The following is a 25,266-nucleotide window of genomic DNA, read 5'->3' as shown; positions in this document are numbered from 1 at the left end:
ACTTTTTTTTCAAATTTATTGAAACAAATTATGTATTAAGCATTTTATTTTGGTATGAAGTAAGTCTCTGTGGGTTATGGTAAAAATTGACTTGGTTTTGTTTTCTTTACATTCTATATATTTAACTTTAGACACAATTTTATGTCTAGATATTTGTTGTATTTTTAAATTTTTTGATATACATCAAACTCTTAATTTCTTGGTACTAAACACAATGTATTTCTTGGAGCTTTGAAAACTTGCTTGCATTGTTTCCTGAAAAGCGATTTCAAGCAATATCATAGTTATTGTTATATACATTTTCTGCAAATAAATTGAAACATACTAGGGGCGGAAGTCAAACAGTATGCTTGCCTATTTTCAGTGCTATATAGTAAAACAAGAGTCATGCTGGAATAAAATGTATGCATCTTGAAAAGGTACCAACAAGTACAACTTGAGCGGCATTTGTAATGTTTCAAATGAAATCTTTCAGAGGATGTGGAGATAAAACTTGCATAAAAAAGGGAATGATTTAATTACCCAAGTTATTGGGCAATTGTCTTTATTAAAAAATTTTATAATTAATCATACATGTAAAGCATAATTATTTATTATTTTGTCTATTTGAAGACCCTGGCACCAGTCTTATCAATGATCTTAACATTTTGGAAATATAAGACACTGTCCAAATTGTATGTCAATGGTACGATAATTATGATGTTTATATCACATTTAGTTTTGTCTGCAACTTGATTTATCCATAGCAACTGGAAGCATTCTGCTGAAACTTCATGTGATGCTTTGGGATGATAGTTATTGGTCACTGTTTTAGACACATTTATCTGATATGAACATTTACTGAATTTTTTTTTTATAAATACCTGGTTAAGGATTTGCATTGTACGATTTATCGTCCCAATCGTTATTATTCATTTGAAACTAAACAAATCATAATTGAATAAGGCCCATAGACCTTATAGATGTTTTTCCTGAAGCCTTATTTTTAAACTTCATTGCTATTGTTTTACCATATAGCACTGAAAATAGTGGAGCATGCTGGCTATTTGACACATTTGGTTGGTCCCTTTTGAAAAATTGGAGGAGGCATATGAGCTGCGCCATGACAAAACCAACATAATGGGTTTGCGACCAGCATGGATCCAGACCAGCCTGCACATCCACGCAGTCTGATCAGGATCCATGCTGTTTGCTTACAGACCCTATAACAAGTAGAGAAACTGATAGCGAACAGCATGGATCCTGATCAGACTGCGCAGATGCACAGGCTGGGCTGGTCGCAAACGCACAATGTTGGTTTTGTCATGACGCGGATCATAGTTTTTGCTGCATCTGTCCCTGTGTTTTTCCAATGTTTGTGTCCTGTCAATGAATATGTCAGTTATGTATGAATTTTGAAAATAATTTAATGAAGTCTTTTATTTAACATATAATCTAACATTGGGTATTTCTAGGGTGCACTGCGAGTGAAAGAAAATTTACTAAGTTTGGCTCAATATGATATAATACCCAGAAGGCCTCCTGGACAGGTGAGTAATTCATTTAGTTGTACACTTTCATGCATACCCTCCAGATGAGCCAAAATATTTCAAGAAATTAAATCTTTAGAAAAATGTATTAAGATCTTAAGAAAAGTAAAAAGATTCAATACTTTTATTTTTGCTAAGATCCATTCTTCAGAGTTTTAAATTTGGAATGCATTTCTAAAGGGAAGGTAACCTTAAGATTTATTTTTGGTTGTACATTTTTCAAAATCTATGAGCTAGGGGATTGGTTAGCCTAGTGGTTAAAGTGTCTACCTCTCAACCCAGGGATCATGGATTCAAGCCTTACCCAGGTCACGACCATGTTTCCTTATATGACACCAGTACTGGTAAGTTCCAGGAAGATGACTCAGTAATGAATAATATCAGTTGCAAGCACTTGTTTCATAATAAATCTAAAAAATGAATAAGTTTAGTTAACTAAAACTCAAAATCTGTCATGAAATTGTGCAGTATAAATTTTAAAATTCATTTCTAAGGAGCAGATAATTCCAAGTCATAGGATCAATCCCACCAGAGACTGGATTCTTTAATGTGTGGAACCTATTCAGGTAGCTTACAGAATGTTATTGGTTCTACTCTTGTGCCTTCATCAGTAAAGCTGGAAAGTCGCCATATAACCTCAACTGTGTTGGTACGAAATAAAACCCAACAAACAAACACAAATTTAAAAGACAATTTATTATTGTTTAAGATATAATTGTATAAAACATGCAAAACGATTGTATATATTGTATGGCAGGCGAGAGAAATGGTTCCTATAGATGATCAAGATCCGAAGTTCTGTAAGGTATGTTGTGTAGAATTCTCGGCACCTTCCCAAGCCACTCAGCATTATGACGGGAAAAATCATCAGAAACGTCTTAAACAACTTGGTCCTGGAGCCGCAGAGGAATTGTAAGTACTTTTTTGTTTTGTTTGTTTGTTTGTTTCATTTTACGCCTTTTCCCAACAGTATTTCAGTCATATAGGTGGGTAGTTTCCTGACCATCGTTCCTGGACAGTTACACCAGTACTAGACTACCTTCCTCTGTGCTAAACTGCCAAAGCATCTACCGGGGATCAAACCCGTGCCATAGAGGTAACTGGATTAGAAGTCATCTACTCTAACCCCTTGACCATGGAGGTGGTTGCATAACTACAGAAGATTAAGTATTGACTTAAACTTTCAAATGATTGAGTCACTAAGATTATTTAAATGATGTGCATTAATTTCATTTTTTCATTTTCAGAGGAAACTTTGTGTGTGAGACCTGTAATGTTCGTGTTACATCACAAGAAATTCTGACCCAGCATATGAATGGGGCAAAACACAAGTCCAAGGTTGCTAGAGAGAAAAACTTGAAGGTTAAAAAAGAGGATTACATTGTGCCAGAAGGTGGATTGGTTGTTGAAGGAGGTCCAATGTTAAGACCGGGTAGGTTAAATGTGCATTATAATTGGTTTTATGTTGTGAACTTATGCTCCAAGTTTGGACTTATTGCTTGTGGTAAATGTTTTAGACTTTAAACCACTTTCCCCTCATGGCATCCTGCCAGTGGATTAGATTATTTCAGATGTGGAAGCTATCCAGCCAGCTTACTAAATGTAAGTAGTTCTATTCAGGTGCCCGTTTGTGCCTTGAATAATGCACAAAGGGGCACCTGAGGTCTTTCTCCACCAGTACAGTTGGAAAGTCGCCATATGACCTTAATAGTGTTAATGTAACATAAAACCCAACCAAAAAAACAAAACAAGATTGTTTTACATTTGGTCCAAGTCTGTCTCATAGATTGTTCTACATATGCAAATGGTCTTTCTTAAGATTGATTTACAATTCTATCTTATATACAGTAAAAACTCTGAAAACTGGAATCCTCTGAAAACCTGACCATTTTAAAAGTCCCGTAAATTCTCCTTATATGTTTATTGAAAAAAAATCCTCTGAATACTGGAACCTCTGAATTCCGAGAACCGGACGATTTTCTATGGTTTCTAATGCTAAACATGCATAAAAAAATCCTCTGAAAACCGGACAGCAATTTTAAGTGTCAACTCTCTCTGTATTTTAATGTAGATTAAAACATAATCTCATCTGGTAACATGTTCAATTACCAATTAATGATCACCTTCTTTTTATCTATGCAGGTGTGAAAACACTTGTCAGTGTGTGTTAATTTCTAATTGGCAATTAAATTGAAGCTCTTCCATCATAATTGTGTCTTTCCCTGTATAGACATGGTTTTTCAGAATGTTGTTAATTTGTTTTGTGATTTTTTTTAATATAAAATGTCTAGCAGAATTGAGAAACTTTCGTTAAATGATTCCTGTTTTGCTTAAAATTTTGACCTTGAAGTTATCCTTGTTTTGATATAAATTAGACTCTATATATGCAAAATATCAATACTAAATTCCATTAATTACATTTTTCAAAAGCCATTTAAAAAGATATCTTTCAGACAATATGTTGTTTTAATTTCTGATTTTCTGAACTATATACCTTGAACATGGATTTGCATAATAAAATTACTTAAGACATTTATTGCAAAAAGAAATTAAAATATGACTAAGAAAAAAGTGTTGAAAAGTAAATGATAGAACAAAGTCACTGTTCAAGCACATCATAATAATAATGTATAAAACCTCTGAAAACCGGAATCCTCTAAAAACCGGACTTTTGGTCAAGCCCGTGCAGGGTCCGGTTTTCAGAGTTTTTACAGTACATGTATGTAGCTTGTTTTACCTGAAGTGGAAGTTTGCCTCATAGATTGTTTTTCACATAGTCCCAGTCTGTCTCATAGATTGTTTTACATATTGTACCAGTCTGTCTCATACATTGTTTTACATATTGTACCAGTCTGTCTCATAGATTGTTTTACATATTGTACCAGTCTGTCTCATAGATTGTTTTACATATTGTACCAGTCTGTCTTATAGATTGTTTTACATATTGTACCAGTCTGTCTCATAGATTGTTTTACATATTGTACCAGTCTGTCTCATAGATTGTTTTACATATTGTACCAGTCTGTCTCATAGATTGTTTTACATATTGTACCAGTCTGTCTCATAGATTGTTTTACATATTGTACCAGTCTGTCTCATAGATTGTTTTACATATTGTACCAGTCTGTCTCATACATTGTTTTACATATTGTACCAGTCTGTCTCATAGATTGTTTTACATATTGTACCAGTCTGTCTCATAGATTGTTTTACATATTGTACCAGTCTGTCTCATAGATTGTTTTACATATTGTACCAGTCTGTCTCATAGATTGTTTTACATATTGTACCAGTCTGTCTCATACATTGTTTTACATATTGTACCAGTCTGTCTCATAGATTGTTTTACATATTGTACCAGTCTGTCTCATAGATTGTTTTACATATTGTACCAGTCTGTCTCATACATTGTTTTACATATTGTACCAGTCTGTCTCATACATTGTTTTACATATTGTACCAGTCTGTATCATACATTGTTTTACATATTGTACCAGTCTGTCTCATAGATTGTTTTACATATTGTACCAGTCTGTCTCATAGATTGTTTTACATATGGTCCCAGTCTGTGTCAAATTTACACATGGTCCCAGTCTGTCACATAGATTGTTTTACATATTGTGCCAGTCTGTCTGTCATAGATTGTTTAACATATTGTGCCAGTCTGTCTGTCATAGATTGTTTTATGTATGGTCCCAGTCTGTCTCATAGATTGTTTTACACATGGTCCCAGTCTGTCACATAGATTGTTTTACATATTGTGCCAGTCTGTCTGTCATAGATTGTTTTACATATTGTACCAGTCTGTCTCTCATAGATTGTTTTACATATTGTACCAGTCTGTCTCTCATAGATTGTTTTATGTATGGTCCCAGTCTGTCTCATAGATTGGTATGCATGTCAATGATTGTTTACATGTGATCCAAGTTTGTATTATAGACTGTTTTACAATAACTTACATATGTTTGAAGTTTAGATAATAGATTATTATAATCCCCTTGCCCCTCAAAGAAAGTTTGAAAGGGGATATACTGGAGTCAGCTTGTTCCCTAACCAGTTTGCACATGTAATCTTTTGAATGCTACTCTTCCTACATTATAAGCTAGAAAACCTTTAAATCTTACATAAATTGTTTTTACCAACAAATATGAAACTTCCTTATTAAGACAATGCTTTACATTAATCAAAGACTCTTTTCTTAAACTGTGTTTATAAAAGATGATGTATGTTGTGTTTAAGGTGCCTATATGTATTCTTTTTTCGCTCGACTATTTGAAGAAAAAACATGGGTTAACTAACTAATCCAGTTTTAGGCATAACATGTGGTTAAGAGTTTGCCACTGGAAACTTCACACAGTGTATTTTTAGTTTATTCACCATCACCATTTGAATGAACCGTACAGATGAACATAAATTTCACACAGGTCTTAAGGATTATATTTGTAGGTAACTGGCCAAGACAAGGATTTTATTTGAATTTTATACCCGTTTGTAAATTTTAAAAAAAAATGATATTAGTATTTGCATGGAAATTCTATTACTACAACCACTAAATGGTATTCACTTAAAACTTTACACATGTCTTTAAAGCTATATGTCAAACGGCCTGTAGTTTACAAAATTCTTGATTGACTTTTAAAAAATAATACCTCTAAAATACTTTTATACATGTATAAGAAAAATTACTAAGTAAAAGCAAGTTGTGCATACACAAAATCATTAATAGAACGGTTGAATTCCTACTTAAAAAAGAAGCATTATATTTGGTTAACATCTTATTCTGTAAACATATAATATTCATAAGCAATAAATTATAGAGACATTCTATGTTGTAACTCTTATTATAATTAACCATTACAGTATGTAACGAACAAAAATTCAACTATTTATATATTCTATAAGAAAATTTAATTAGATAAAATGTTATACCATTTAAGATTGTATGAGTAAGACACTGACCCTGACCAATGTTTCAGCATGCATTTTGATTGAGTTGTGATCCTGTCTTGAATGGCCCTTGTAATACTGTCAAGGTCTGAGAATAGTGTATGTACTGTCTCTAGGACATATGAGCCGTGTCATGACAAAACCAACGTAATGCGTTTGCGACCAGCATGGATCCAGACCAGCCTGCGCATCCGCGCAGTCTGATCAGGATCCATGCTGTTCGCTAGCAGTTTCTTTACTTGTTATAGGGTCTGTAAGCGAACAGCATGGATCCTGATCAGACTGCGCAGATGCGCAGGCTGGTCTGAATTCATGCTGGTCGCAAACCCATTATGTTGGTTTTGTCATGAATTGGCTCATATCTTATTGATACATCATATTGACTAGAGAGACATTGTTTAGATGAAGACAATTCAGTTATTTAACTTGTATGATATTATTTACATGTATGCCATTATCCTATTTTCCCTGATTGAAATGTGTAGTAGTTATTTTATGGAGCATTCTTACCAATGTATTTTGCTAAAGCCTTTTTATGCCCCCGGGTATATAGTAATTGAACCGTCCCGTCAGTACGAGGTCAACCTAAATCAGCAAGTTGGAGTTATCTTATGTTCTACCTGTACCAATGGCGTCATAATTTACACACTTAATAATCAATACAAAGTGAATGATCTTGGCAAGTTACATAAATATGGCTTTCATCTTTTCCAAGTCATGTTCTTTCTGTACTAATGGCTTCATGATTTCAATACTTACTTAACAATACAAAGTACAAGTCATGATAGTACCAAGTTATATAACTCTGCCATTCATTTTTCCAGGTAATTCACTTTTCATCACTTTTAAAATAGGACCTGGTATGGTAAACCTCTTTTGGGAAGTTGGGTTTATTTTAAATTTCTCCTTATTACTTCATTTATTCCATATTTGGTAGGTGGATACATGTAATTGTCCTATGGAGTAAGGGGTCACTGGGGTCAAGGTCAACTGGTGGAAAAAAATAATTTTATACATTTTTGTTGATACAGCCTTTATTTTTAAAAATAATAATAATGACGTCTTTCATGTTAAATATGGACATGCTTATGGAGGTCCTCTTCCTTCGAGTATAGTTAGGTGTTATTTGGGTCAAGGGTGCCAATAAAAAATTACATCACATATGCTTATACAGCCTTTGTCTATTGACTGAATCAGATGTTTTTCATATTTGGTTGGAAGGTAACTTGTGTGATCTTCTTCCTTTGATTGAGTTAGGGGTCAGGGGGTCAATGTTAGGGGTGCAAATTTGGATATCTACACAATTATTGCTTAAACAGCCTTGGAAGGAACATACCTTGGTCCAGTGATGGGAGTCACAAGGTCAAGGTCACCTGTGCCAACAATAGATATATTTTACACTTTTTCTTATACAGTCTTAAAGTCTTTAACAGTAACAAAAAGTCATTACTCTGTCAAGTTATATAACTGTGTTTGGTATTTTTTCCATCCATAACTGTATGAATAGGTGAACCTAATTTGAAGAATCTGTGCCAGGCGCATTTATGTTAACCAAACTTCTGGTGTAAATATTAAACACTGCTAACTTTTAACTCAGGCTTCTGCTAAGGTTGAATTGTTGTATTTGTGGGTGAAAACTTTCTCAAACATTTATGTTACTGACAAGTATTTTAAAAAAACAACAACAATAAAAGCATCTGTTTTATACATAGAGGATATTGAATGAGTGTAGATTTAATACTAAATTTATTAAACAAGTTGAATAAGATCATATGTGAGCATCTGGCAAGCATAAAATTATTTTATTCAACGAGTTCAATAAATTAAGTATTGAATCTACACGAATATAATATTCTATTTATCACATATATAAAATAAGAATTGAAAACTGTCAAAAAGAGTCATTTTTCTTTGATGTGTCTATAGTGTAATGCGCGCTTTAAAGCTTTGTTAATATATAACGCAAATGACGTCATGTCAAAGTGTTATTTCTCTAGTGTAATATCATTTTTGTGCCCCCACATTAGTGGCGGGCATTTAGATTTACCCTTGTCCGTCCGTCCTTCCGTCCGTCCGTCTGTCCGTCCGTCCGTCCGTTCACTTTTGTGTCGCACGTAACTCAAAAAGTATTTGACCTAGAGTCATGAAACTTTACATTAATGTTGATCAGCATGTGTAGTTGTGCACCTGGGTATTTTGGTCGGGATATTTTTAGTATTTTCAGAGTTATTGCCCTTGACTTAGTAAAATTTTGCAATTTTCAACTTGTGTCGCATGTAACTCCAAAAGTATTTGACCTAGAGTCATGAAACTTTACAGGAATGTTGATCAGCATGTGTAGTTGTGCACCTGGGTATTTTCGTCTGGATATTTTTAGTATTTTCAGAGTTATTGCCCTTGACTTAGTAAAATTTTGCGATTTTTAACTTGTGTCGCACATAACTCAAAAAGTATTTGACCTAGAGTCATGAAACTTTACAGGAATGTTGATCAGCATGTGTAGTTGTGCACCTGGGTATTTTCATCTGGATATTTTTATTATTTTCAGAGTTATTGCCCTTGACTTAGTAAAATTTGGCAATTTTCAACATGTGTTGCACATAACTCAAAAAGTATTTGACCTACAGTCATGTAACTTTACAGGAATATTGATCAGCATGTGCAGTTGTGCACCAGGTATTTTCGTCTGGATTTATTTAGTATTTTTAGAGTTCTTGCCCTTCACGTAGAAAATTTTTGCAATTTTCAACTTGTGTCGCAAGTTTCTCAAAAAGGATTTGACATAGTCAATAAACCTTATGGGCAGGTTGCTCAGCATATTTTAGATTTGCACCTGGGGTTTGGCTTGTGGATTTATCCAGTATTTGTAGAGTTATTTCCCTTGACTTAGTAAAAAGATTGACAGAACAGTGTCGCGGTGGGGGCACCCGTGTCCTATGGACACATTTCTAGTTATTAAATGGCTTTATTACACAACTGCGCCGTGGTTTATGTGGTGAGACATTTTGATTTTTAGTCTAACTGTCTGAACACTACTGTTAACAAACCCTTTTCTTTCAGTGTAGAGCCAGCGCATTTCAAATTCAAAAACAGTGCAAGTTCATAGAGAAAAGCAGTATTTGGCAATTTGAAAGTTTTCACCCTTTGTTGCTCTTAAGGTATTTCTTGAATTTTCTTGAATTTTTTCAGAACTTTATTTTCAGACATACAGAGACATTGCTTGTTCAATTTTTTGGGTTTTCTTTCAAATGTGTCTTTGTTTCATTGGCTTTTAATTCTGTATTTAACTTTTTTCTAGGTCACTGTACATATTACATACAATGTTATGAATTAATTTTATTTGACAATGTATAAAGTATGGTAAACAAACTTGACATAGATAAGATATAGCCAGTTTGTTTCCCTCCATTGAAATACCTTCAAAAGACAAAAACTTACATTATATATCGAATTTGCTTGTTTGCTCATTATTTTTATAAGGAATAGAAAATTATATATATATTTTTTTTTCATTTTTGCTAAAGATATCAAAGTTTATTTCTGGACGCTACCCTTTATTGAAACATATACATAACATTGTTTCTCTCTGGAAGGAAAGTGCTACTGACATTTATTTGTTGATGGCGTGTAAGAATCGAAATAATATATCCAATTCGGTGATTTTATTGTTTGATAAAATCACTGTTTCGGAATTTCGGATGCGCATCATTATGTCACTGGGTCTACTCCTTCTTGATATAATTCCTTGCATCTAAACTCTAAACAGTGATTTTATTGTGTCGTCTTCAAAAAGGCGACATATGAGGGCTACTCTTGTTGGCTGTGTTGGCGTCTTTGTTGGCGTCCCCTTAAGCTTGTCCGGAGCATAAGTCAGTCATTATAAGTCAGATTGACTTCAAACATGGTATGCATGCTTCTTATAATGACCGAAATGCAGTGCACAAGAATCAGTACTCTATACTACTTAATTTTTGAGTAATTGTCCTTTGTTAATTTTCATACTTCATACTTTATTTTTGTCGGGGCCATTTCTCCTAATGTATAAAAGCTATGGACTTGAAACTTCATAGGATGATAGATCTCATTAAGAAAAAGTGCAGTACACAAGAACCGGTACTCTGCATTTCTTACTTTTTTAGTTAGTGTCCTTTGTTAATTTTTATACTTTTTGTCCAGGCCATTTCTCCTCAAGTAAAAAAGCTATGGACTTTAAACTTCATAGGATGATTGATCTTATTGATAAGAAGTGCAATGCACAGAAACTGCTGCTCTGCATTTCTTATTTTTGAGTTATTGCCCTTTGTTAATTTTCATATTTCATTTGACATTTTGTCCTGGCCATTTCTCCAAAACTATATTGTTCACAAGGCGACACATCCGACTCGCAGAGTTCTAGTTGAGTGATAAATTCACTGTTTGGGATATATTATTTCTTAAATATACAAACTAAAAAATATAAAATAATAAAACTATAAACAACAATGAAACAAAAACAGATTGCTTTATATAGGTTTCATGAAGAAATAAAACATTTGAAAGAAAGCCAAGAACAAACTTTTATTGTTGCTCTGAATTACTTTTTACTCTGTCAATTTTTTTCCTTTTCATCTATGATCGTCCTATCGTATGAACTTTTGATATTATACACATATTTTTATGGCTGAGAAATTGTTGAACTTTGTGTAATCTTTGAGCATTTAACACTCAGCCTGCTAATTTATATACATGAACTTCCGCTTCCATCTTTAGCTTGTCTGTTTCAGTTGAGCTATTATGATTGCTAAGGCATAATCATCGTGCAAAACATTTAAATATTAGCCTATTATTCAAACATTTCAAAAAGTATCAACATGAAACTTGGAATACTTGCTTATCATGACAGAATACAGAATGTTAACATCAGATGTTGAGCTCTTGGTGAAACTGTCTGTTACCAAGTATTGGGGTATCAGGATGAACATTTAAAATTGGTCAGGCAACAATATAGAGCCTGGTTAGACTGGTCATATGTTCATGTTGGCCTGTTTCTATACTGGTAGCAAAGACTATTCACTTTTAGTCCCGTAGGGCAAGGTTTATCACATTTTGTGGATATTGGCTAAAAAATATTAAGATTTTCTTGTAATGTTCTCTTTATCTGTAACTGTTCTATATAACTATAGACAGTGGTAAAATGAAACCCTTGAAAAACAGTGTTAATTTACCATAGTTTGTGAGGAATACTTTGATTACATTCAAAGAAGAATGTACACTTTGATTTCAGAAGATATGTGAACTTAACCTTGGTTGACTGGTTAAGGAACATAACTTTTGCTATTTGATAGATGAGATACCGTACATATTATATAAAGGAAAGACTGACATAGCAGACTTAATAACCTCAGATCCATTTTCTAAAAATTCCTTCAGTTGTAAAGGTAGATTCCTCCTTCATCACTTTTTACTGTAAAATTGTTTGTTTGTTGGGTTTTAAAGGAACTCCACTGAGGTTTATAAGCCTAAAGACATAAAAATTTAATTTTTCACATAGATAAACATGAGCACTTAAAACAGAAATATAAATAATATATAACCAAGAAATGTACAAGAAATACATTGAAAATCATATGTTTGTGCTATTCTCAGTCCGATTTGAGTAAAAAGCGTTTAAACGCTTTTCAATTTTGGGTCATTTTTATACGCCCGTTTGAAAAACGGGACGTATTATGGGAACGCCCCTGGCGGGCGGGCGGGCGGCGTCCAATTTTGTCCGGAGCATATCTCCTACATGTATGGAGGGATTTTAATGAAACTTCAAAGAAATGTTCACCACTATGAGGAGCAGTGTCGCGCACATGAACCAGGTCTCTAGGTCAAAGGTCAAGGTCACACTTAGAGGTCATTGAAAAATGCTTGTCCGGAGCAAAACTTCCACATGTATAGAGGGATTTCAATATTACTTGGCACAAATGTTCACCATTGTGAGGCGGAGTGTCGCGTGCAAGATTCAGGTCCTTGCGGCCAAGGTCAAGGTCACACATAGAGGTCAAAGTTCAGATAAAAATATGAAGATGTGTATATGGACCATTTAGTCATCATTTATTGAGGGATTGTAACACAAATGGTCATTATCAATACTATGGCTGTGATACATATAATTTAGGTCAATATATACAAGGTCAAGGTCACTAAAGATGATGAAATATCCAGATTTTGTAAATAGAATTTAATCAAAGGGGGACAACAAAGTTATTACTTTGTTCATAAATGACTTACACAATTACTCCCCTTGATCTACTTTCACTTTCAATTCTAAAAATAGAATTTAATCAAAGGGCATAAAATAATCCTCTTTCTTGGACTTGAGTATGTTCTAAAGAATGTAACATTTATTTACACATGTTTCATTCATTGGTCAAGATTCTTAACTGTGATAACTATGGTGTTCTGTAGACTTGGTATTTGTTCATAAAGATCATACAGTAATTACCTTATCAAATGTAAATACTTTCCCATAGAAATTTAATTATATTTTAATTTTCAAGAAAATATCAGTTCAGCTCATTCAAAGATTAAGAATTGTAATGAAATGTATTTCCCTAGAATAAAATCTTAAATCAGAATTTTTTAGTTATTAAATTACAATTACATGTACTTTTTATCTTCCCTACTGATTTGTTTTAAGGTTCATTTAACAACACAGTGCCAAGGATAAAAACTTGCTTGCTAGATAACACTTATCCATAATGCCCCCATCTCCATCTAAAGCTTTCGTAAACGGGCGTATTTTGTGACTATGGCACCCTTGTCCACTATTATAATAATTATTCTGGAAAAACGGAGGGAGCTAATGATCTCAAATTTTGCACCTGAGTTATTAGTATAGATCTACATCAACTGGAGTAATAATCTCAAAAAATTATTTCCAGTCCCGTCTTGTCAAAAAACCTCAGTGGAGTCCCTTTAAGTCTCTCTGACAAAGCTTAAGTCATATGGCAGCATTCCAACATTAATGAATTATAAAGATCTTAGATGCCTTTTTGTGCACTATTTTAAGCATTAGTGGGCACAAAAAAAGTTTGTAGAAAATATAAAGGTAATTCAGAGCACAGTAATTGTTTGATTGAACACCTGTTAATGTCATCATTTGTATATTGTAGGTCAGAGGTTACCTCCTGGATTTAAAGTGATGCCATATAGAGAACCTACGCAAAACGAGGCATTCACAAGCAGGTTCGAGGGTCCAGCCAGCTTTTTTACCGATAACCCGACGCCAATCATTAATCCAGTCGAGGAGGAGCCTGTGGAAACTACCTCATCTAAAAGACGGAAAAAGTTACAGAAGCAGTTACCAAACTTTTATAATGTTATTTAGAATTTGCAGGGTTTCCAAGGAGATGTGATTAATGAATAAGACTGTTTGACTTTTCACAGGTTTCTGTTTTCCTGTCCAAAGGGATATATTTTAGTTAGTTACTTGATATGTGTTAGCTAAGATCTCCAGAGTTATGTGAATTGTTGTGTATATAAAGAAAAATATTCACTATTGTCTTATAATGAGTATAATTTTAGACACTAGGGTCAATGTTAAGGTCATCAAAGCTAAAAAAAAAGATTCTTCTACTTTTCCTAATACGACAGATAATTTTGATGTAAGATATGAAGTTACCATGCATTGTCTTATAATGAGTATAATTTTAGACACTGTTTAGGGTCAATGTCAAGGTCATCAAAGCTAAAAATAGATTCTTCTACTTTTTCATGTATAGTGATGATTGAATTGTATTATACAGTTATTACATACGTGATTTGGGAACAGTCAAACTGTTGGCCGGAGGTGTAGGGGGTAGTCTTTTGAACTGTTGCCCAAGGCTGTAGGCCGAGGGCAACAGTTCAAAACACTTTCCCTGACACCGAGGGACAATTGTTTGACTGTTCCCAAATCACATATGAAATAGCTGTTGTATTACCTGATCAATTAGTGTTTTAACAGTACTTGCAGATGAAAAAGGGAACAAGAAAATAGTTTTGCACATATGTTAATAATTAAAATTAATACTTTAACTATGTCACGTCATGTCTGGTTTATGATCAAGATCAATGGACGCTTTACGAGGGGAATCCTCTATGACATCAATGACGTCAGAGCACATGAGGGGAACAGTCTAAACTATTGACCTGTCAACAGTTTGCGAACGTTGACGTTTTTAGAATTTCAAAAAACAGTTAAAAATACCAAATTACATTTATATAAGGTATCAGGTAATAAAAGAACATAAGAGATGAGAGTTTTTACAAGCTGCACTTAGATGAGAGAATGAAATGGGTAATATTGCCCTCGATGGAATTTCTCATTGAAGAAAATATCCATTCTAACACGACCTGCATTTTTCGGATTCCCTATTGAATATAGAAGAACCAAAAGTGTGTGTTATTATGTTACAAAGTCACTGTTGACGTTCTATATTTAAACATTTGACAAAATCATTATACATGTGATGTAACCACTAAAAATGTGATGCGCTGAAAATAAGTACAGAAAAAAATCAGGAGCAATTAACGCTAAATATCAGGTACCGCAGCATTTATTTGTTGATGTTGTGTTAGAATCGAAATGATATATCCAAATCCGTGATTTTATCGCTTGATTACATCACTGTTTGTCGTTCGGATGGGCATCATTATATCACTTGGGCTACACCCTCGTGTTATAATTCCTCGCATCCGAACTCAAAACAGTGATTTTATTGAGCGATAAAATCACTGTTTTGGTTACATTATTTCTTAATTAAATCAACTTTAACTTGCTGAAGTCACAAGTGATAAACATTTGCCACCACAATAGAGGCTAGGCTGCACATCTGTGCAGTCTGACAGACTATACTGCTGGTAACAAAACTAGTAAGATTTTGTATTCTGATATTTAAATCCTGTAAATTTTTAATGCACTGTTTCAAATGCATAACCGGAGAAATCCATTACAAAAATTCAGCCGGTTAAAAGTTAATTGTAATTTGTGTTAGTGTTCTTACTTAATTGACAATTATTTAACAGAAGCCTGAACTTATTGTTTGCATATTGTATGGTTGTATAGCAATGTTAATTATAATGCTTATTGTATGAAACAGAAACAGTTGATATGTCCAAATATTTCATTACAGAAATTTACAGATGTGTAGAATTAACAGTATGAAATATTATTTTTTTATTGATGGAAGAAGAATGATTATGAAGTTGATGTTAAAAAAATGACCATCATCATGTTTTCATTTCATAAACGTCAGCATTATTTGTTTTACATATGCATGACATGGAACCCTATAAATTTGTATATATGTTTCATTTTGAGTCAGACCACATTATGTTGATTAGTACATGTATATATTGATCCTTCTGTAATTCTTTCCTACAAACTTTACATAAAACACAATGTATTTGCTTTTGACAGTCATGTTTTCAGTAGTGTAGCCCTTTAACTGCTGAATTCCTTAAATCGTCTTGTCCTGGGTCTGAGAATATAAAGAATTTATCTAAGCTCAAAAATGGATCTCAGGTATTTGATTGGTCGGAAACTGTCACAAAATGTTCACTGACCAATGATAATCCTGAGTTTTGAGATGGAACTCGGAAAGAAGTTTTATAACCTCAAGGACAGCTTCCATTGTTGGAACTGTACATTAACAAAGTTATAGGGATATAAAGATAAAAACTTGAAGTAGGTAGGTCAGTGGTATGAAGGCTGGTCAGCCTGCCTGGGCATTCAGGCTGGCCTGGCTGTATACTGGTTGGAGAATTTGTCCGGCTAAACCTTTTCAGTTCATACAAGTTTAAGGGATAGTGACTCCCCATTGATTAGCATATTTTGAGAAAATCAAAAATTCATCACATGTTTTTGTGTAGTTTGTTTTTTTTTAGTTTGTTGAAATACTATAAAGTTGTAAATTTGGACTTCATTTCAAAATGTTAGATAAATTGGGTGAACAATTACTGCAAGTAATAACATGTTATAATTATTCTGGAAAAAACTCTTATTTCATAACTTGATGTGTTTTCAACATTATTAATTTCAAGAAGTTGTTTTGCTATTTATATACTGAACAAATATATATTTTCTGAACTTAACACATTATTCTCACTGGTTCCACTGTAAGTTATTAATTATCATTGGCATAGTTTTTTACCGTTGAAAAATCATGTTAAAGTGTACATAACTGATGTTCTCATTCAATTTCCATTTTCATCAAAATTGATGTGTAATCATTTTTTTCATCTTTGGGAAAAATAAATTTGTTGAAGAATGATTTAGAGTTATTTTATCATCATTAAGTTCAGATTTAAAATTTTAAAATGTCCACTGTTCCCCCCCCCCCCCCACACACACACCCTTCACATTTCTGGCGCAGAAGCATTTCTATAGTTAAATAATTGCCTTGTCAGTTAGTAACTCTTTGATATCATGCAATTATGAAAGTGCCATGTATACAAGATGATAACCTTTTATTGAATATGAAAATTCTGGTTATTTTAGGTCTAGGTCACATTGGAAACTAGGTCACTCATCAAATCTCATCAAAGCAGGTGACCCATAATCTTTTGGAGGTCATTTAGTCAACGGTTTAGGTGTCAAAGTACTTCAAGTTGAATAGAACCTTTAAGTTTAACATCATAAGCGAAAGGAATGGGGAAGATATAAAGTTTTTATCTCACTTGACCACAAAGTGTTACACTATTGAATAGAGATACTCTGAACTGTTCAATGTGGGTTTTTCGCATCCAATTATGGGGTGCAAACAAACTTACAAATATATCCATAATAAGCTTTGATCACTATTGTGAACAGTGTTGCAAAGTGAAGCCATAACCGTCAATGTTTGTTTGTACCCCAGGATAAGGTTGTCAAGTTCTGGATACATCTTATCTGATATTGATCATGTGTAATCTGTTGTAATAATTTCATGGTACAAGATCTCTTTCCAAAACTTCTTTGTAGTATTTGACCAAGGATTTGTTCTTATAAAGTTATTTGGTTCTCTTATAAAGTTAAATAACTGATATGAGCCTGACGTATAAATAGGTCACAGAATCTGAATAAAAGATGTTAGGAAAATAATTAATTTACTACAAACCAGAAATTATTAGTCCCCTACCGGTTTACCGGAGGGGACTTTAGGTTTACCCTCCGTCCGTCTGTCTGTCCGTCTGTCAGTCCACAAAACTGGATCCCGCGATAACTTGAAAAGTACTGAAAATATTTTTATGAAACTTGGTATATGGATAGATGGCAGTATGGAGGTTATGCACGTCTTTTTCTTTTCTTCCTATGTTGAAAATTCTGGTTGCTATGGCAACAAATAGGCTAAAAATATGGCAAATTTTACACATAAACTGGATCCAGTGATAACGCAAAAAGTACTGGAAATATTTTTATGAAACTTGACATATGGGTAGATGGCAGTCATGGAATTATGCACGTCTTTTTCTTTTCTTCCTATGTTGAAAATTCTGGTTGCTATGGCAACAAATAGGCTGAAAATATGGCAAATTTTACACATAAACTGGATCCAGTGATAAAGCAAAAAGTACTGGAAATATTTTTATGAAACTTGACATATGGGTAGATGGCAGTCTTGAGATTATGCACGTCTTTTTCTTTTCTTCCTATGTTGAAAATTCTGGTTGCTATGGCAACACATATACTGAAAATATGGCAAATTTTACACATAAACTGAATCCAGTGATAACTCAAAAAGTACTGGAAATATTTTTATGAAACGACATATGGGTAGATAGCAGTCTTGAGATTATGCATGTCTTATCTGTTCTTCCTATTTTGAAAAAATATCAGTTGCCTTGGCAACAAATAGGCTTAAAACATGGCAAATATAACAATATTTGTGATAAGTCAAAAAGAGCTGAACATTTTTATGACATTGCATCTTTAATTCAAGAGTTATCTCCTCTTTAAGAATTTTGCTTTTAAAATGTTATATTTTGGTAACAGGGATGTTTCAAATATTAACTTTAGAGTGTCCTTCAGTCCGTCTGTCTGTCTGTTCATAAAAACTGTTTCCTGTGATCACTTTTAAAGAACTTTTCCAACAAGTTTACTTAAAATAGAGAAAAATTGAAACATAAGTGAATGGCCAATGGCCCTTCAGAATGTTGATGGGGTTCTAACCGGTAGGGGACTTATGGATTGCTTGCAATACTATGATAATTGCTTGTTTATTTTAGTTTTTATGCCGCTTAAAAAAAGGCAAAGGGGCATCTAACTTTAGATATCTTTATAACTAATAATAATTATTTATCTTCTGATAGAAATTGTGCAACCTCGTAGTTGCATTTGGTCATTATCATAAATACTAATTTAGGGAAAATCTTTAAAAAAATGCCTTTGGAACTGAAAGGACCAAAGCTGAGACATTGGGGGCAGATAGCATTGCCTAGTGGTCCTCTATAAGTTAAATGAAGATATGTATACATGTAGTTCTGAAAACACTTTACATGTGACTGTCGTTGAATCAGGTGCACAGTTATATATGGTAAGGTTTTGTTCTTTAAAATGACAATGCAGTACATGTATACGCTAAAACATTTGATTGTGTATACACATTAAGATCCACTGGAATACTACATGATAACTATATTGTTTTAAGGCTTTGGTAGAGGGAGAGGAGCAGGAGGGTTACAGAAGTTTGGAGATCGACCGATGAGACCAAAATCTAACATTGACTACAGTAACTTCCGGACTCCCAGCGGGAAGTATTATTGTCCAATGTGTGATGTAACTTTAAACACAGAGACCCACTTTGCTCAACATTCACAAAGTAAAACGCATAGACAGAAAAACCTTGATAAAAGGTACCAGGATATGAACCAAAAATCATAGGATATGTTTATTTGAAATAATTATCGGTCATCTATGAGGAGAAGAAAAATTAAAAAAAAATACTTCTCAGAAACAGTTGGTGTACTGTAAAGAAATATATATGTGACAGAATCTGAAATCTTAGGAAGAATTATATTTTGATACATTTTGTAAATTTGTTAAAATATAAATTAACGTTTTGTGAATTTGTTTTGAAAAAAAAACATAGATAAAGTTTTGTGAATTTTATTATTTTAAATAATGATAATTAGTACATTTTTGTCAATTCGTGTTGAAAGTAAGTAATATAAATAAGTTGTTGGCTTCTTTTAAAGCTGCACGCCTCCAGATGAGCCAAAATATTTCAAGGAAATGAAAATTGAGAAAAATGTACTAATATTTCAAGAAAGGTTAAAACAATCAAGATCAATGTTAAATTTTACATGTTATTTGCGATTTAAGACTGATTTTGCAGTATTTTATCACCATATTTCTACTGCGTTACTAACGCAGTAAGGGCTTTTTTGCACATTTTGACCTCTTTTTGGTTATTGGCATGGATTGTTAGTGCCAATTGCAATATGTAAATAACTTTATTTGTTCACCTCACAATATTTTACTGTCAAATACATTATCAAAATTTTCATGAAATTTAACATGAATCTGGAGGCGTGCTGCTTTAAAAGGAAGAGATTTTCTTTGATAATGTTACCCGAGTGATATAGCTAGTGTTTTGTGAGAGGTTGTTCTTGACCCACAATTAAATTATTGAACTGTTAATCTGTTTTTAGTTTCTTTATTTTGAAGAAAAATCTTCGTTGTGATACATTAGCCTGACAATGGGCATAATTCTGAAAGCTATATGAGCCTCGTCACGACAAAACCAACATAATGGGTTTGCGACCAGCATGGATCCAGACCAGCCTGTGCAGTCTGATCAGGATCCATGCTGTTCGATATCAGTTTCTTTACTTGTTATAGGGTCTGTAAGCGAACAGCATGGATCCTGATCAGACTGCGCGGATGCGCAGGCTGGTCTGGGTCCATGCTGGTTGCAAACCCATTATGTTGGTTTTGTCATGGCGCGGCTCATATTTTTTATTATGTAATTTTTTAACTTCTAAAAATTTTTAAGTTATTTTTCACTTATGTCAAACTTTGTTACTGATAATGTTTGGCAATATTGACCTGAGATATTTGAATATTCAATGACCTTCTGTCCTAATTGACGTATAAATAAAAGTATGAATTTTAGATAGTACACAACAAAATGATATTTTCTAATTTTTGATTTCTGTGTATGTAAGCAAAACATATATGTAGTCAAATTTAACCGCTTTTTTGTTGAATAGCACTATTAAATGTATTCAAAAACTTGAATGAACTGAAACATAACTAATACAATGAAGCAAATCAGGTATAAATGTCAGCTTAATTTTATTGTATCATCTAAAATTCACACTAATGATCATTTGAACACAACATTTCACATCCGTGATAGTCTTGTAAAAAATCTCAATTGAGCATCCATACAAAATATCATGTTAACTCTAAATAGTCGGTATATAAATCCAAAATTAAAAATTCACTGTGTGACCAGTCATTTAAAATATCGGAGATTTATTACAGATTTGAAAACTTTTTGTTACTCAATTTGGTAAAATTCTTACTTAATTTGGTAAAATTCCAAATGTAAATTGAATACTGTATCAAATGAGACTGTATGCCTCTTACTGGTATAATTTGTGTTTGACATTGTGACCATGAATATTATTGGTCATAATCCAAAGCACGATATTTCATGCTATGGACATCTAATCATTCAAGAGGCTGCCTTTGGGGTATTTTTAAGTAAATCATAATTGCAAAAACATTTAAATTGTACATTTCTAGCACAAAAATACATTATTCCCTATTCTTCTATAGATAACATGATATGTGATTGTAAAAGTAGTAATTTAAGTAAGATATAAGCCTCAAACTGACCAGTAAGCAAAATATTGAATTCCCTTCGGTGCTACATTCGGCTTAAATCTACTACTTAGACTTTGCGACTCAACACTTGCCTAACTAGCCTAGGCGATAGGAGTTTCAAATTGAAGATTGAAGGTTCTAATCTTAATAAAACATTATTTTTATGTGTATATTTGTTTTAATTATTTTTTTGCGAAACTTGACTACTTCTAAGGTTTTGTGCATGCCAATCACCCATTGTGCAACTGTACAAATTGAAAATATAAAAAAAAATACATAAACATCTACATATCACCGTTATTAATTTTTAAAAGAAAAGACATAAAAAATTAAAGAAATTACCTGTATTCATCCACTAATACTGCATATAATTTTAAAAAAAACATAATTAAAGATATCTTTGAAAAAATAGTTTGAGGATTCGAACTTGCAACTTTGCAATTGCAATGCTATCATACTTACCACTAGGCCATCGGGAAGTTAGTATAAAATAATAAAGTATCAAGAACTTTCCTATCATTGAAAATCAATCAATAAATCGGAACAAGATACGGAAACAAAAGAAAAAGCTTCCGCATAATTATGATGACTGTTTTCATGGTTTTTACAGACTTTGATATTGTGCGTTGTCAGTTTCTAGATGATCAGCATGATCTGTAATTTTTTCCCTTACGGAAACATAAATATGTATCAAATAGATGAGTACACGTATTTCAGGTAATATGGAATTAAAATAGTTCATCTTTTAGAGTAAATTAAGGCATCGGAATAACAGCCATCGCTTGTCCCTTCATGATAGGGGACTAAATGGGTTCGAATAACTGGAGTCTATGAATCTCTTAGCTCCAGAAGTTGAGGTGGACTTGATCCCTGGTGTTGCTTTAAGTTTGTATCCAAAACACGGGGTGGAACCTCATATGTATCTCAAAAATGAGCATCGGTAAAAATTATATTTGAATTTCCGCTGCACCAAATGTGAAGCATAACAACAGATGGAACTGTAAAAATAGGTCAATCGCAGGATAAGTTTTCATCTTTTTAAACATTTATTTAAAATTCAATCCTTTTTTATGAAAATCGAAATGTGATTCTACCCTCCTGACTGTCCTATATATTACTATGCAGTCTTCATCGAGATATTCTTTCCTTCGTGGGTTCTGGTGTGTCCAAAACATGCAATGTGAATGAAGAAAATGTCACTAAACAGACTCAAAAAAACAGAGATTTTACGAACTACTGACCGGTGCTTAACATTCAGACAAATCCTGATTGACATTTGGCTACAAACTAACGAATCCGTGCTCAAAATTGCATTTGACTCCATATGTGCTGACGAGATCCATATGTGCATAATATAAAAAATTAGCAACATAATTACGAATCACTTTCATAAAGCAATCTATAATTTATTCTATTGTGTATCATTTTGTAATAAAAACATTATTACCCTAAATAGAGACGAGCTTGAATAACATAGTATCCATATAGAAAGAGATAAAAGACATTCTGGATTCGGCAATAATTCATTCATTCAGCAGCGGACTTTATTGAGGTTGCGTTCTTGTTTAGATATACAGCAAATTTCTTTGTTAAAAATGCTAAGAATAAGTATTATTCAACATTGTTCCAATTAATAAGGTTGTTTTTGTTGTTGCTTTTGATTTGTTTGTTATCAGCATTTGATTAAAGTTTATTTCACATTGAAATAAAGTTAATCTGTACATTTTATTTGTTGTCTTATAACTTTCCATTTCATATCAGACCCCCTTTTGAGGACCGCGACATAGCATTTTGAGACGCTTTAATGATCTCATTGGTGTGGATTTATTTAATCTACATAATTATAGCTCTGGTGAGTTATACCGGGTCATAAATGGCCCTCTTGTTAAATTTTTCATGGTGTTTAAATTGTTTGTTCCCAAATTCCAATGACCATATTCTTGCTATTGATAAATGAAAAAGAAAACTCAAAATTCAAGATAATTAAATTTTATAATAGATAAACTTATCGAAATTTGGAATCAAGAATGACAACTCTGTCATGAAGAAATGGTCAAATTTGAGTTATTTCCCCTATACAGGTAAAATGTTCTATTATATTCAGGCATTCCTGGTAAAATATATCTTTATATCAAATAAATTATGACAGGTATCATAATTTTGTCCATTATAGAAACTAAACAGAACAAGTCTTGATGTTCTTCAAATGCTGTGGTTTGATACTTATAAGTTCAGGTAATTGATTGCCCACACAGTAGGAATATTTTAAACATTAGGCAGTGTGGTCCGAGATGCAGCTTTAAATTACTTAACCCATGGTCACACGTGTTGAAATCCCACTAAATGGGAAGCTAAACTCTGTTTAGTTTAAACATATCTATTTAAGCTCATTTGCGAAATAAGTTCTTGCAACTTACATTAATCACTTTCGAGTCCGCATCCTGGAACTAACCAGTACTGATGTCATATGAAGAAATATGGCTTTGACCTGGGTAGTTCTCGAACCCATGTTCATTGGGTTGAGGAACATACACCTTAACCACTAGGTCTACGCTCTCCTTATGTGAGGCAAATGTCCGCCTATTTAACCCCAGATGTACTTGAACTGAAAGGGATAAGCATTTGTCACCAGTATGTATAGCCGTGTCATTGATTGCACGGAATTGCTCAGGAAGTATAAAGGTTAGCTCGATATCTTTTACTTTTTTAATTTATACGAATTAATTTTAGTTCGTTTGTGTTGAAAGCTTATTGCTTATTGGAACACTCTCGAATCCGCTATTGGAACCAACCAGTATTAAGCAATGAGTGTAAAGTGTTTTGCTCAAGGAACTATGATTTGCTATCGAACGGGGTTCAAACACATGCGGTCATGTTACTTTTTTTCAAAAATTTATCTTATTGGGGTTGTGTTCACGGTCCTCATTTCAGGAATCCAACTTAAATGTCAAGGTCACAGAAAAAGGTTAGTATTCTTTAGTCTAGAGAAGATGCAGAAATGATTCTTGCCATGGTTCGAATGTTTATTTCATTGAGGAGTGTGAAATTTCACAAATCACAATTTCGCTTAAAGCGAAATTTTCAGAAAATTTAATGGATGTACATCTCCACTTGCACAAGACACTGTGTTTAAAACATGTTTGCAATTCTTTTGTTTGGATTTGTCCTGTAACTAAACGAGTCGTATGCATCTGACCGTTATTGTAATACTTTATAATTTCTTTATTTCAGTCTCATCTTTACATGTATACATAAAATTACATATAAAACGTAAAACACAAACATAAAATACATGAAAAGCCATTCTAAAAGAATTACAAGACTATTTATTTTTATGTATACCTCTAAGGGAGACAACTCCACAGACCATATCACAGCAGTTTACTGTTTTATGCACTGAGGAGTTATCCCCCCTAGCTATACAAATTTCACATAATCATTATCATTCTTTAAAAGGTTGTTGTATTTTAAAAACATGACCTAAATATATTCAAACTATTGCATGTTTTTCCTACAGAAGGTTACATTGTGGTACAATGAATAAAACGATACTAAAATGTTTAAATGCAAATGGTAAGAAGAAAAATTGACAATAATGTATCATTTAACCTTGGAAAGCATGTCATTTATTACACTTGATACTTTACAATCTCAAAATATTACTAACTTCAGTATATCAACGATTTGTTTTCTTCAACATAATTTACATGAAGATCTGTTTTATCCATACAATATATTGGCTTAGTCAATGGATGTTTTATACAGAAGCAACATATATTTGTCCAATATGTAATAAATATGGCCATTAAAACTTATATAAGTAAATTAATGACATTTTTAAAACCATATCCTGCCAAATAAAATTTACTAAGACTGTTTTATTATAATTTTTTCATACTGTCCAATTAAATTTATCTAGGACCATATAAACAATAAAATAATATTCATTTTTTGAAAAATTGATAACGA

The 25,266-nt window shown here is 32.9% G+C and overlaps 1 protein-coding gene across 3 annotated transcripts in view; it reads left to right on the top strand.

Annotated features, from left to right (window-relative positions):
• LOC132735192 (fibroin heavy chain-like) overlaps nt 1-20,103 on the top strand; it is a 41,626-nt gene extending 21,523 nt beyond the window's left edge. For 2 of the 3 annotated variants that reach the window (XM_060722120.1, XM_060722118.1), the window contains 4 exons: nt 1,455-1,529; nt 2,287-2,441; nt 2,777-2,961; nt 19,112-20,103. In XM_060722120.1, coding sequence (XP_060578103.1) covers nt 1,455-1,529; nt 2,287-2,441; nt 2,777-2,961; nt 19,112-19,344 — 648 coding nt within the window. In that variant the 3' untranslated portion in view covers nt 19,345-20,103. Of the gene's footprint in view, nt 1-1,454; nt 1,530-2,286; nt 2,442-2,776; nt 2,962-13,615; nt 16,070-19,111 lie in introns of those variants that run through there. The other variant, XM_060722119.1, reaches the window with a different exon arrangement.
• The last annotated feature ends 5,163 nt before the right edge of the window (nt 20,104-25,266 follow it).

Source organism: Ruditapes philippinarum, unplaced genomic scaffold, assembly GCF_026571515.1.
Source record: "Ruditapes philippinarum isolate M1 unplaced genomic scaffold, ASM2657151v2 ctg1516_1_1_1_1, whole genome shotgun sequence".
Classification (NCBI taxonomy): Eukaryota; Metazoa; Mollusca; class Bivalvia; order Venerida; family Veneridae; genus Ruditapes; species Ruditapes philippinarum.
The sequence above is the reverse complement of the archived record's forward strand: the minus strand, read 5'-3'. Positions and strand labels throughout refer to the sequence as shown.